This window comes from Eufriesea mexicana, unplaced genomic scaffold (genome assembly GCF_001483705.2).
Source record: "Eufriesea mexicana isolate 0111107269 unplaced genomic scaffold, ASM148370v2 scaffold8845, whole genome shotgun sequence".
Classification (NCBI taxonomy): domain Eukaryota; kingdom Metazoa; phylum Arthropoda; class Insecta; order Hymenoptera; family Apidae; genus Eufriesea; species Eufriesea mexicana.
In genome coordinates this window covers 87,822-103,059 of record NW_016916586.1, presented here as the reverse complement: position 1 = coordinate 103,059, position 15,238 = coordinate 87,822, and the positions used below count along the sequence as shown (strand labels likewise).

The following is a 15,238-nucleotide window of genomic DNA, read 5'->3' as shown; positions in this document are numbered from 1 at the left end:
ATATCGGTAAGTGAACACTTGAATGAAATTCATGCAAGAGATTCTGTCCACAGTTTAAATAGGGTAGCTAGATAAGATAATTATCCTTGAAGCGGAAGATCTAGATTTGGATTTCAATTCAGCAGTTCCTAGTTCAGCCTGTAACTTCTAGACGCGTAAGATCCAAGATATCTATTAGGTCAGTCCAAATATAGGTTGCTGTTCGAACAATGAAATCCGAGTGAAATAGTTACACCGTTAACACGGATTGTTACTTAGTTATATTTACACGTTACAGGGTAATAAAACGTTATTCATCCCAAAGCAGTTGTAAAGTGATTACTAGAATCTCTAAATAAGGGACATGCAGAGCTATTCTGAAATTTTTAAATTAACTAGGAGCGAAGCAGTCGATGGAATACAGAGTTCGATTCTTTTGGCAGAATCTGACAGATGACAGGGCAAAGTAGTGGAGTTTAAGCGTTCCCAGGACTCAATTAAACCGGTCTGAGAGGTAACGATGACCAATTCGCTCGAAAACAATTAATTTTCAGCGCGAATACGTGCTCGAACGATAAGTGATTACCTCAGCAAGTGTCAAGTTGCTCTCGAATTGGTTAAATTGAAACGGGGCGATATCTGCATAGACGTTCGCAGCATTGAAACTGGCTACACAACCACCCTGCTGTCCAACTTACCCCGTATTAGGTCAATTGGATCCGGATGACTGTTTCAGTTTGTTATACTCTACGGCTTCGGATCTGCGATACATGTACGATCAGGTTAAAGCTCATATTTTACGTCGTTTTATATCGTTGTTGATGTATTGGCGTTTGAACTCGGCAAATTGAATTTCACTTTGGGTCAGTGGTCGAGGTAGGACGATTAAAAATTTGCCGAATATAAATAAATAGAATTCGAGGAAAAATATATCGCAGTATAAAATAGACTGTTGCTACTGTGCGTAAATAATTTGCTACCTTCTATTTTCCTTTCAATTAAACTGTATTCGTGTACTGAAAAATTTAAATTTTTCTTGGGAAATAAATTGTGATATTTTTATCTAATAATGTGAACTTGTAATGACAATATGATCTAAAATAATAGATAATTTAACTAAGTTCATTATGTGTTCCCTATTTCTAATGTTCCACATTTCCACCATTTATGCAAGAACACGTATATACTCACACAAGGAATATTCGAAATAATATAGTATATATGTAGCAAGGAGGAAGAACTAAAACTATTTCAGCGAAATCAGAAAATAATTCAACGATATTTACGATATTTATATAATATAGACCTTTCTAGTACACTTTCTGTAGATACGAGCCACGGTGGCGCTAGTGAGTTCCGCGGCAAGTCGTCCGATAAGAACCAAATAGGAATTCAATAGAAAGCTACTGAATAATCGTAGAAAATAAAATAACACGCATACATATCTACTCATTTTCACCTCCTATACCAAGAAACCTATATTAGCCATCCAATAATCTAACAAAACTACCGGAAGCAAAAATTGATCCATGCCAACTAATTCCCAAGTCTCTGACCAGCGAAATTTCATTCCTAAGAAGTGAGCGAGTTGAACAATTCGCTAGCTAGCGCAAAAGGCTTTTGTCCACGCGAAATTCTCGAAGGTTGTAATAAAAAGGAACGCGACGTCGGTTCACAGACACGCCAGTGTGCAAAGAGGGCAAGAGCGAGGTGGTGGTCGGCGCGCTGAAGCAAGAGACCGTATCTTTGGTCTGTTCCGTGGAGAGTCATCCGGCACCGTTGATTTTCCACTGGACATTCAATAATTCCGGGGAGCTTGTGGAGGTCCCTCATTCTCGTTACTCTCACGCGGCAGCGGTCGGGACCCCGTCAGTCGCCGAAAGCCTGAAGGAGTACCAACAATTCCACGGGTCCAGGCTGAACTACACACCCGCAACGGAAATGGACTACGGCACGGTGGCGTGCTGGGCGAGCAACCAGGTTGGCAAGCAACGGACGCCATGCCTCTTTCAGGTAAATGCACTTCTCTCGTTTCCACTTCGTCGCAGTTTGTAATTTTCGAAATTGCTGTCTGCGTGATGTTATTTACAATATGCTCTATCCTAAGGAAGACTTTCGACATTTTTCCTTATTCGACTAATCATGCGGTATGATCCTTTGACTCAATTTTGTGAGTATTAATGAAGAAGGTAATGATAAAGGCAGTTACTTGAAGAGTAACTTGAGGAGCTATTGAAGGGATTGTTTCGACTTTTGTTAAACGAGTTTCGGTGATATACTCTGCGGGTATTAATTTGTCTAAGACTAATAAGAGAGCTGATCCAAGGCTTCTGTGAGAAATAGGGAATAAAGAGGAAATAAAATTATTCCAGATTCTGAGATTTTTGGATACAAGAGGTTTAATTAGAAGAACATAGTAGATGAGAAAATAATACAAAATTAAAATGTATTTGGGAGGGGGATACTATTAGTCTTGTATGGATGACAACAACGAATATTTTTAACCCTTTGCGCTCGAGAGGCGCCCTTCAGTGGACATTTGATAAAATTTCTATTGAAATCAAATAATTCTACGTGTTTATTATCATACGACTTCTTATTCACTGCTTAGAAAAATATCGTCAGCTTTGTAACAGAAAATCTTTGAACTCCTATTCTTCGTTAGCCAAAAATCGTCCAGTGCAAAGGGTTAAATTGGTTATTAATGAGACATAATCTATCTAGTTTCTTCCCTAACCTCTATTCTATCTTTCTAATCTACAATTTGTTTATCACGTACACCTCTAAAATATACCTACAAAATCATATAATACTTAATATACTACGTATCAGGTATTAGGTTTAATTTTTATATTTGAAACACATATGTATAGATGGTGTTCGTAACATAAAATATTTCTCAAGCTAAAAAAGAAAAATTACCACGCTGTTATACGAAGGCAGAAATGTAAAAAATTTCGAGAACAAAATTTCGAAACAAAAAAAAAATCCCTCTGTTAGATTTTCACAGCTGTCACTGTTCTTATTTCGTTCCGCGTATTTTCCATTTTATTTCTACCACCTTGTACTCTATCCACGATAAAAAAAATTCGACTTTGACTTTCGGCGAACGCGCACATTTTGAGCACGGAACACGATTTGACCATTTTCGGATGTGATGTCGGGGCAATCGTGTGTGCGTGAGTTGCGATATCTTCCGAACGAACGAACCATGGAAAATGAAACTTGATACGTGACTTTGCCATTGCTAACAGAGGAACGCCATTGTTGCAGCGGAAGATACACCGATGCCATCGCAGGGGCGTTGAAATTATTGCTTTGCTGCTTAAAATAACCGAATTAATGGTGCAAGTTTCAGCATTGAAATTTATTCCATGCATACGCTTATCTTCTGCAGTCATTATTCGCTTTTCCATGAACGATGCCCTCTGTGCGGATAATTTCGTCCATTTTCAAAAATAGAACGCGCAATTGTTAAATCGTTGCATTATCGTGTATCCACGAAACGATATTTCGAAGAAACGTTACACCTATTCAAAATATCCGTCTATATTTTATTTACAATTACGCCATCAATTTATATTATCCGTAATATATTTATCTATATTTTATCAAAATATTTATATTTATTTAAAATTTATAGACGTAATATCGCGATACATATAAACACACCCCTGTTTTATATTAATTTATATTAATTCAGATCTGTATTGTTACTAAAATAGACATACTATAAAATTAGACCTCTAACTGCTAGATTAATCAATAAGTAGTACCGGATTTTGACACCAGATGGTGCTGCTTTGTTCTGTGCCACTAAGCAGTGCCTCATTGCTTATTAAACATAATCGCGCATTAATCGAGGATTCACGAGATATCTGATATAACCTTTCCTGCTTTAAGAAAACGATCATTATACTATACTAAAAATTGCAACACTATTTTCCAACCAATCCAATATATCCGCTAAAATACTGTATCCCCTCTACTCGAACCAACCTTCGACCAATTTCATCCCCTTTTCTCGACGATTAACGACTTTCATCATCCAATTCCACCAATTAAAAATCAACCTACCAATACGCGCATGCAGTCAGCCTCAAATAAAGAGTCCACGAAGATCCTCTTCAAGCTTAAATCCCTCATCAGCCTTTCCAACGATCGACATTCCAGGCGAAGTGTGCCAGTCGGATTAGCTCAATTATCGGTTAATAGAATGTCCGATTTCCCCTTCATAAATGCTCCAGGTGGTTTTGCGTGAACGTACGAGGAATGGAGAGAGAGAGAAAGAGAGAAAGAGGGAGAGAGCAGGGGGATTCGATGCGTATGAATCTTGCAAGGCAGATCCGTAGTTGGAAAAATCAGCAGCGAGAATTGGTTCTATTAGAGAGAAATGCGAACGCCACTTCGTCGATACGTTATTCGAATGCGACGGGCGTCATTGCAGATTGAACGTGCAAACACAGAATTGCTTTTAATGGTCCGGAATCGAATTTCTTCGAAAATGGAAAACGTTCGATCTAGCTAGAGATGTCTGATAGCTGTGGACTTTCGTATATTCGATGCTATCTAACACGATGCATCGACCATGTATTAGGCAGCGAATGAAAACGTTGGTGAAATGTTTCCATTCGAACGGTGCTTTTTGCTTGCTTTTTTAAATATCTGTTTATCGAGGTGAGGCAGATATATGGGCAGTGAAATGGGAACGAAAACCTGGTTAGTAATGCTATGAGATTTATCTATATTGGAAAACTCGTTCAAATTTTAATTTTGTTCGGAATAAATGAATTTGGTAATTCGGAAGTGAATGTCGGATTTTAATCTTTCGGTGGTGACCACTATTTTTGTAACTACTTTCATGGCACTAGTGATAACGTGACGTTAAATTGACTCTCTATCAATAGTAGTGATTTGACAGCAAATTGATTCCCCGTCAATAGTGATGACTCGAAGTCAAATTGACAGCAATTTGTCTTATCGTTAGATGCAGGTTACTCTACTTGCATTGAGACTTTATTATTTATTATTCTACTTAAAGTCATTAGTATTGATAGGGCGTCAACTTAACGTCAAGTCGCTATTATTGTAATGACACGGAGTCAACCTAACGTACATCATTGCTAGTGTCAGGAATGAATATGACATATGTCACTACTCTAAAGTAGGTTCATAATAAGTATGACAATTTCAAAAGAAATTTGGATAAAATTTTTATCGCATGTTCGAGCACCCTAAATCAAGATTACGATAAAAATTTCGTTCAAATATATCGTATTTGAAGCTTGAAAGCTGTACATTTGTTTCCGTTTTTGTTTAGGGGATTTTTTATGTTTCTTGAGAGAGAAAACGATTGTGTGGACCCCGTTTCGCGTTGGTTAAATCGTGGAATTATCTTTGGAATCGTGCCTGCTTTTGTTTGCTGTTAAATATACCGTTTTGTATTATACCTAAGTCCACCTGTGCTCCTACTGTCTATTCACTGTTTCGTTTCTCACCGTTTTCCTAGCGTTCCTAATTTTTCCTATTTCAAATTTCGAGCGACGTATGTATTCTAATATTTAATACTCGAGGTCCCTATTATTCGAGATATTTCCTCCCTTTCTTTGATATTTATCTTTTTTCGAATAAACATTTCCATTTCATCTAATTCTAATAGGATTATTGAAACAGAGTACTCACAGTGATTATTCCTTTGTCCTGCGACGAGGGTTCCGATGGCGCGTGCCATAGTCAGCAGCAGAGTCGGTCGCACGTCGAAACATGTCGTCCAAACACAGCGAAGAATAACACTGAACTGAAACAGAAAGACATCGGCGAAATTTAACCATGAGTCTAGCCCGTGATGTTTACATGAGCGCGGTCTACAAACCACGCCTCTCGCCTCTGATACCTGTGTTTCGCACGAGTTCCTTACTACGAGTCTCACACTAATATTCTAGACAAAGGGGTTAATTAATTACAGGAGAAATTAATTAATTTACTCATATTTCTTCATAGTGCGATATTTCAATTTTTTTATACCAATTTTCTTGTAAATATCCAGTAGTATAATAGTAGTATAATCCACTATATACGTAACACTATGTACAATACATAACACTCCTATCTCTTTAGGTATCATTTTTCATTTTTTCCATGTTTCGATATTTCTTCTTTCTAAAATATTATTTTCTATGGAATTTGCTATTAAATAATAATAATAAAAAGAAACAAAGAAACAAATAGAAGTAAATATAGACTATTCACTATATGCATATGTTTCTATATAGCAAAAGTAATAAATAATAATAATATTAATAAAAGAAACAAAGAAACAAATAGAAGTAAATATAGGGTATTCACTATATGCATATGTTTCTATATAGTATAAGTAATAAATAATAATAATAATAATAATAGTAATAATAATAAAAACAAAGAAACAGGTAGAAGTAAATATAAGGTATTCACTATATACATATGTTTCTATAATAAATAAAAATAACAATAAAAAAAGCAAAGAAACAAATGGAAGTAAATATAGGGTATTCACTATATACATATTTTTCTATAGAATATAAAGAGTAGATTAAAGATTTTCTTTGTTACATAATTGGATCTTTACCGTACCTATGGTTGTAATTAGCAAATTGGTCATTAGAAATTATGTATGCTACTTTGGTTCGAATTAACAGCGACATCAGGTGAAAATACTTTCTTCTTTGGGCAATTTCTGTACATTAATGTTTGTAGTAACGAGTAACTATAGGCATTGATGCATCGGTTACAATCAACCCCATCAATCAAGCTCTATCAATTAATTAAGTCAACACAATACCACATGATTGTTACATTGATCTGTTCAATCTAAGCGTAGTTATCTCGATCACGTAGTATTCGTTATACATACAGATATAGCAGAACTATTGTGCAAATAGCACCTACTTATCTAATACACAGATAAAACTAAATTATAAAATGAACATATTTCTGACTGAAATCGAATGTTATTAATACTAGTATAACAAAATTTTGATATATTAATGAGCAATGATATGTACTTTTTATAATTCGGTAGCAAGAATTTCTTTTTAACCAAAATTTATGACGAAAGATATTTCTCTCGTATGCAGAGTCACCATGATTCGTTACAAGTTGAATATCTACCACGCTTTATCAAAAATTGAACAGCAGAAACGGTTTTCCCTTTCAAAATACCATCCCTATCTAGCTGTCCCTTAAACTCTACATAAAAGAAGATTGAAATGTACGATCATCGAGTCTGTTAAAACCCCCTGTCATTACACTGTCGGACCTCTGTCAGGCCAAGTCCATGCCATAACTTCCAGGAGAAATAAATTACTCAAAATCGAACTGGTCTTGCCTTAACATCCCCTTGAACTGTAATTTGTCTGCAGGCAATAATACTCAGACATGCCACTGAATTTTTCTTAGCCTTATACAAACTCGGGAAATATCGAAGAATCGATTACACGTATACTCAAAGACGAATCACGTAGCGAGATGATCGAAGCCTTAAAACTGAATACGGGATTTCAAAGATGGTCGTGTAATCTGTGGCAAGTTTGGTATCGATATATCTCAAATTTTCGAATGAAAATTCGCTCTAAAATTTCGACTCAAGTTCAAACACATCCATACATCGATTACTCAGAGCCGGATGACCGTATTTCGCAGGTGATAGCCGCAGGACGTCCGTACGCTTTGCACAACTGCAGCACGACGGAAATGTCGGCGCCTTTGGACGCTGAGGAGTTGACCGCCAAGTCCGGAACAGGACTGATAGTCCGCTGCCTAGAGGGCTACGACGGTGGGCTTCCGATCTCCGGCTACCAGCTGGAGGTGGTCGCGGACGAGGATGGCGGGCCTATCTTGCTGAACAAGACCGTTCAGGCCAGCCCAGGCGGGCCTACTTTCGAGGTGGCAGGCCTAACGACAGGAAGGAGTTATCGACTTTTTCTGTACGCGATTAATGCAAAGGGGAGGAGCGAGCCTGCCATTCTCGAGCCAGTGACCCTGAAGGGTGTCGCCATGTACACGACCGGTGAGTGCATTGACTTTCTAATACCTGGCGCGTTTAGCGGAACCGTTTGACAGATGTCAAATTGCCACTGAGGAAAAACCGTTCGTCGTGTTAAATGGCCGTATCCTTAGCCTACTCGTTCGATGCGGTTCTTCGGGGATCGTCGCGTGCATAGGGTACACTGGTCACGTGAGTTCAGGGATATGGGAAATTGGTCCGAAGCTTGGGGATGTTTCGGGGACTTCGATTCGAGTGACGGTGATACGTTTCGTGGATTTCGCGATGGAGAGGAACCTATTTTTCGATTTTAATTTTTACAAATAGGGGTAGCGAAGTTTGGTTGGAAAAAGAATATTAGGGATAGTATACGATCTACATACTACTTAACCCTTTCGCTACGATGGGTGCAGCCATGAAGTCTCTCTCGTGGAACGAAACGACTTGTCAAAAATGGTAACATTACGATAGTATATATAGCATTCTGACGCAAATCTTTCGAAGAAAAAAGGAAAAAGAAAAACCGACCATCGCAATAGAGCTTGCAATTCTTTGCGAAGAGAGCCAAGAGGAACAGTAGCACTTGTCTTAATTTTTTACTCAATTTTTGTGGCCGGTCACTATAGTCACCCCGTAGTAGCGAAAGGGTTAATCTTTGCTTTTTAAGTTATTCTGGGTGCCGACAGACCCTTGAGTCTTTGGATTTTTCTTTCCCTTTAATTCGCCCAAATTTGATTGATTTTAAAATAGATTCGTGAAACGTGATGAACCCCTCATCCCCCATCTCTAGATGTGATTACGTATATTTTTGGAATTTTGTTTAATTCACGCGAATTTGAAGAGTCTAGATTTTACTTGTGAGAACTTATGAATTTTCAATGTTAGACTGTGTAATTCTCTTTTGAATTTTTTAAATACCCCTATTTTCTACCTCATCCGAACATTCTGTAATCCAATAAGAAACCAATAAAAAAATTAATATAGCTGAATAATCGAAGAAAGTTGGAACGGGGTACACTGTTATCTATGGTTTCCACGTTATAAATAACTTTTGCAATATCGAAGATTCGTGTTTGCGAATTTAGAACGCATTAAAAGCACTTTTACGAGAATAGCTCGTTTCGACTGAAATCATTTTACGAAAGCCTTATAGAATAACAGTGATCGCGAATGGCAATATTATGCGGAGGCACGCAATTACAAAGGCGATAAATATCGAACGGTAATAAATATCGCGAAGCTCTCTCTCCGACTGCATACGAAATAACTGCGCTTTAAGGATCTCGATTTAAATCTTCGCGCTGCCCGATCGATCGTACGGTTACTTTCGTTGTATTCGTTTCGAGTATTAATCACGACAACTGGCAATCACGCAATCATTCGGAGCAGAAACAATTAAACGAGAGTTGTTCCCCAACGATAAGCGATCAAGGATGCAATTACTGCTTGTTCGATTGTTATTTCGATAGTGATGATACACAGGCTAACTCTATGACGGTGGGGCCGGTAATTACAGATGTGTGAGAGACCTCGTTGAATGCGAGCTTACGAGTTCATTATTTTTTTCTGCCACAGATATATCTTCGATGAAAAGATTTCGAGGCAGAATTGAATTTGAAGTGATCCAATGGTTAAATGGGTCGTATTCGTTTCGCTTTTAAACGCGAATTTTTAAAACTCCCTTTTTATTTATTTCTTCGTTAATTTTGGCAAGACTCGTGGACATATTCGATCGATTAGACGAGAGGATTTTAAGTGCAATCGAAGGAATTGTTAATAGACAATCAGTCGTGTAAAAGTGTTTAGAAATTTTTCGTACGAATACGCAGATGAATATACGTGAAATTTATGTAGTAATTGTTACCACGCATTGCGAATGTAGAAGTTATTTCCTTCTTAGGAAATTTTCTAGAGCGTGGGGTGCTCTAGACGTTTTACGGTCGGGAGCTGTTAATTTTGTTTGCTAGCCCAAATGTTAACTTATTTCGTCTTGACTCCTGTCCTCGGAGTCGCCATTCTAACTCTCTGAAGGATCGAATATGACTGCTTGAAGTTTGGATGTGAATGACTTGAAAGTTGGAAAGTGACTCCTCGAAAGCTCAAATGTGACTCCTCTACTCTCTGAAGGATCGAATATGACTGCTTGAAGTTTGGATGTGAATGACTTGAAAGTTGGAAAGCTCAAATGTGACTCCTAGAAAGCTCAAATATGACTCCTCGAAAACTCAAATGTGACTCCTTGAGAGCTCGAATGTGACTGTCTGAATTTTGGTTGCTATCTGGTTCCTCTTTTTAAGAAATGTTAATTTCCCAATCAGCGGCATCCCGTGTATCGTGATCACCCTTTCATGCACCCTTCTTTAGGTAAGGGTGGGAAGATACCTGAGCGGATGTGAGGTCACGGGATTCGCCCAAGTGTTACGGTATTCCTCCAAGTCCGAAGCGTCGATAGTATTTTACCCTTAGCGGAACTTCAGGATGACCCTTCTGAATTACCAATGTTTATAACACATCTTTTGATTAATGGGTGTGGACGAAATTAAGATTTGAAAGAACATTTGCTTCATTGCCCCCCAATATGCCTAAAGTCCAACTCTAAAATAGTCTGTCTTTACGATCGTGTTATAAACCTTAAAAATACCGACCTCACGGCCCATTTAGGGATGCCAAGGTGGGATATTCGCAGTAGTTATTATAACGGTAATTTAATTTAAAAAATTCGGAAAATCATAGTCTTCGCCGCTATCTTGTCGTCTCCTTTAAGAACACGAGGAACGCAAAAGGGGGTTGAACACTTAGTGTCCAGGATTCTGTAATTCGACTGGGACAGGCCGGGGGCTGGGTGTATTTACATTATCGAGTTGAGCAAAGCAGTGGAGAAGTTTTCTCGTTACCGACGATGATTATTTTCGCATTATCTGCAAGGAGGGTAACGGAAGCCGGGCGAAACTGGGACGCTTCTTCGCGGAACGAACTTCTTGGCGTTGACAAAACGAAGAAGACGGGGAAAAGAAAGCTGGATGTCCGGTAGATTTCAAGCCCCGGTCACGGGGCTGTTCCTCGAGTCGTGGCACGATTAACGGCGAGGAGAATGATCGAAACGGGATTATAAATTGGACGGTATAATTGAAGAAGGTATCCAGCCCCTTTTATCGAATATCGAAGCCGGTTATACCTTACGGGAGCCTCGCTCTGAAAGCGATATCGAATGATCGTTATCGTTGTTCTTTGTTTCTGAAATGTATCGATGCACTCATTAAACAACGATTCCACGTTCATTGCGATCACTTTTGTCGTCCACTGTGTCTGCCTTCGTATCGAATACTCTTTAACCCTAGAAATCTCGAGACGTCGGCCATCTTGGGAAGAGAACAGTCCACGCTACTCTTTACCTATTCTTCCTACTTCTACCCTACTCTTCCTTTCTTAAGAAGGAAGTATTCGTATGTTACAAGTGTAGCGAGATCATTCCCACCCTAGCTGATAGACGGATTCCTACTTGAAGGAGGTCGAGAATTTTCTGGCAAGTCTTCGGTAAAAATCCTCCGTTTCCTATATACAAGTCCCAAGAAAACGTATACACACTTTAATACCTTATTCCTTCTAATTTATAGTAATTTATTATAATAGAAATATAATTTATTTATAATCACGCAAAGTGTGCATACATTTTTTGGGACACCCTGTATGTAGGAATAGAATGAGTGCGGCTCTGAAAGAATGTCAAGAGTGTTTTTGCTTAGAACGAAAGTGAACACGTGCAAGAGGACTGACTGCAAAGAATGTTTATGATAGAATCGAGTGAAAGTTTAGGGATGCGTCCAGAGTGGCCAGCCGCTGTCATTCTATAATATTTACAAGCTTATTTTATTCTATTAAGAAGTTCTCAATACTAGCTTAAGTCAGTTCAACCAAAAGTGATCCTACATATATGGAATTTCCAAACCTTCCAACAGTATCCCCGTCTAAGACAGGGCCTACTAGGTAACCTTATTGATGAGTCCACTAACAGGCCCAGGACGAAACACATCCCCTTTTTTTCCTTTGATCCCGTCTAGCACCGATGCAATATCTAGGATACCTGCGACCAGTGGAGGAGAACTCCCTACAGTGGATTGCTTAGAAACCAATATCGATTATTTTTAGATTTTATTTTAAACCGATATTCATCCCTAGGGGCCGGCGCTAGACGTTCCGTTCAGGCCTCGTCGGTCCATACGGCCCAAAAGGGCCCACGTAACGGCTAACTGTGACTGAACGGTATGGCACATAAAACCGGTGTGGCATTTAACCCTTTATGGTAACCCTTTAACTGCCACACCGAAATCACGTGTTTCCCTTAGAACGCCACGCAAGTGCACCGCTAGGTGCAAGATTTATCCTTTTTTTTATTAATGTTCATCAATCAACAAAAATTTTTATTTGTTCAATGAGGCATTTCTTATTTCAAAGTATCTTCTAATTAGTGGTTATACTTAAAATGCACTCACTGACAATTTTCATTCAATAGAGTTCAATGTAGTTCAAGTTCTCCGGTCACCGATGACCACTATGGCGTCACAAGAGAAACCGTGGCTGGTCATATATGACCAACATGGCAGTCAAAGTATTAACTGGAAAATTCGGAATTTAACGAAATTTCGTGTACATGCAGAGTGAAAAGGTTAGAAATCGAATTAGACGAAATATGTCACCCCTCTAGACATCTTCTCGTGTCTCCACGTTATCCGAGATGAATTAATCTCGAGGATCAATGTGATATGCGAAGAAATTATTGAAAATTAACGTGAAATTCGATAACAGGTCGTGATCGGACTCCTTTTAACGAACACAGGCTCAAAGTGCAGACACAGACATAGCGTTCTGTGTTCGCCTTTCATATTTTTCTCGCAGCATTTTTAATGAAGCATCGGTGGACATTTTGATGCATGACTTTTCGACGCCACTGTTTTATCAGCAGGGCAAACGAAAATGGACACCCGGAATAAAAATGTGCAAAATAGGTAAAGCAAATACGATGTGATTTTTGCTCGATATAGGGAAAAAGTGCGAATTCGTGTGACGCTGGAAACGTTCGTAATCAGCATTAATCAAATCGTTGACGTCCGCAACTGTCAGATCCCGCTGCAACGCAAACTTTGATCGTAATTGTCGTTTTTAATACGCGTCACCGGGGCGCACGAACGCTATCAAGCATTTATGGATCCTGGTATAATTCATGAACGTTGATGCTGGTAGCGTTTGAAAAACGACTCGCGCGATATTAAAAATTCTCGATCGAACGTGTGGATATAGACGAAATACCGGTGTAAACAGTTTGTCTTCGTTATGCGATATGAAACAATAATTAGCATGATGCAGCTGTCGTTTGAGCAGATGTACGATTGGTTCGAGCGATGAAGTTTTAGTTGCTTGGCAAAATCAGATAGGTCTGAAAGTGGATTGGACATCTGAGACAATTATTCGAGGATTATTTGAGGTTATACTCGCATGAAAAAGCATTCTAACGTTTGCATTTCCTGTCTTGAACAGCAGAAATACAGATTTGTCAAAATGACTTTCTCTAGAATTTTTACAAACAAAGAAATTTTCAACGCGAGATTGCTTCGTCTTTTGTTCCTAAGACGATTTTCCATTAACACACTAGCGCCACCACAGCCCGTAACTACATATAATAGATTAACTGTAAATATCATATACGTCATTGAATTATTTTCTAATTTTGGTTACATAATCTTGAAGCATTTGTCTTGTTATATACATCACATTATTTTAAATACTATGAACTGCAAATTTTCTTGAGTGATTATAGTAGATGCTTATATCACTAGTGTATGGACTACGACTATAGGAACTACGTCTCCTCATAAATTAATAAGTTTCGACAAATAAATGCATGGATTATTATAATTATTGCATCACGATTGAATAGGACTATGAATTCTTGTGAATTTATAGGGACTTATTTGTTATCTCAACAGAAATCACATCTATTATAATTAATAGCCTAATATTATAATTAACTTATTTCGTTGGAATTAACCATACATACTACTACTGATATTCAGTATATTCGTGTACTGAAAAGGATTATCACTAATAATCTTACTAGTAAGACAGGAAAGAGGTCGATCGATGCCATTCATTATTTCAAGTTTTCATTTTAGGGTATTTAAATTTCCTTCCTCCAAGGATCCCGTTCCTTTGTACAGTGCAACTTGCGCCAACTCTTTGCAACATTTCGTTATTAACTTTCAAGTACTCGCAGTTTCTCGAATAAGGAAGTGCTCTTTAACGTGCCTCGAGATCAAAGACGAACTTTCGTCTTGCAAGTAACCAATTATTTTTATATTTATTAACCCCCTGTATTAGTTAAGAGTCGAATAAGTCTGTACCCTCTGTAACTCGCGTCAATGAACCGAAGTCTTCAATTTTACCTAACGAGTCCTTAATTCGACATTTTTATTCGAACGAGGGTTCAAAACGAGGGATTGAATTCACACTCCTAGAGATGTGCGAAAGGAACAAGGAAATTAGGATCCAATAGGTGTTAGGTCACATGTTACGTCGGTAACATGCCTGGAGCGAGCAAAGGAATCTCACGAAATAAACAACAAAAATACAGTAATCGTTGTGTGGGGGTCCTCCGCCACGGCCATTTTGAAGTGAGCTGGTCGCAGGTATCACTCTGTGACGGCGTAGCTAGAAGGTACGAAAGGAAAAGGAAGGGATGCGTTTCGTCCCGGGCCTGCTAGTGCACTCATCAGTAAGGCTACCCTAGCAGGCGTTGCCTTAGACACAGGGATACTATTGGAAGGTCGAGAAGTCATATACATAGGAATTAGAGGTTTTCCGAGGACTTTTTCGCAAGTCCTCGAAGCCGGAATCCATCTAGCGGTGAGGATGAGAATGATAGTCGTTACAGTTCTATCATCGGAAATTAAAGTATTCATTATCATTACCATTAACATCATCACGACGAAATATATGGCTCACCAATTACCCCAAACTATCCCAGGAATCTGCCCCATTCTCCAAAGTCGAACCAGCATGAAACATCAGCCAGCCAAGAAATTTACTACCCTCATTGCTGCCCATTATCACGGAAACCTCACCAGTCGATATTTTTCATCCATAATTGGCCAAGAGTGGAACAAAGCCGCGGATCGTTGGTCGAAGTCGCTCAAAGGTCTCGGCGAACAAACCGGCGCACAAAGCTGGCCATAAATCCTGCGT

General features: G+C 38.7%; 1 protein-coding gene across 1 annotated transcript in view; it reads left to right on the top strand.

Annotated features, from left to right (window-relative positions):
* Positions 1–15,238, top strand: part of LOC108553011 (hemicentin-1) — a 123,674-nt gene that overhangs the window by 70,090 nt on the left and 38,346 nt on the right. Inside the window, exons 7-8 of the mRNA XM_017907752.1 lie at positions 1,658–1,992; positions 7,660–8,026. Of these exons, the coding sequence (XP_017763241.1) occupies positions 1,658–1,992; positions 7,660–8,026 (702 nt within the window). The remainder of the gene's footprint in view (positions 1–1,657; positions 1,993–7,659; positions 8,027–15,238) is intronic.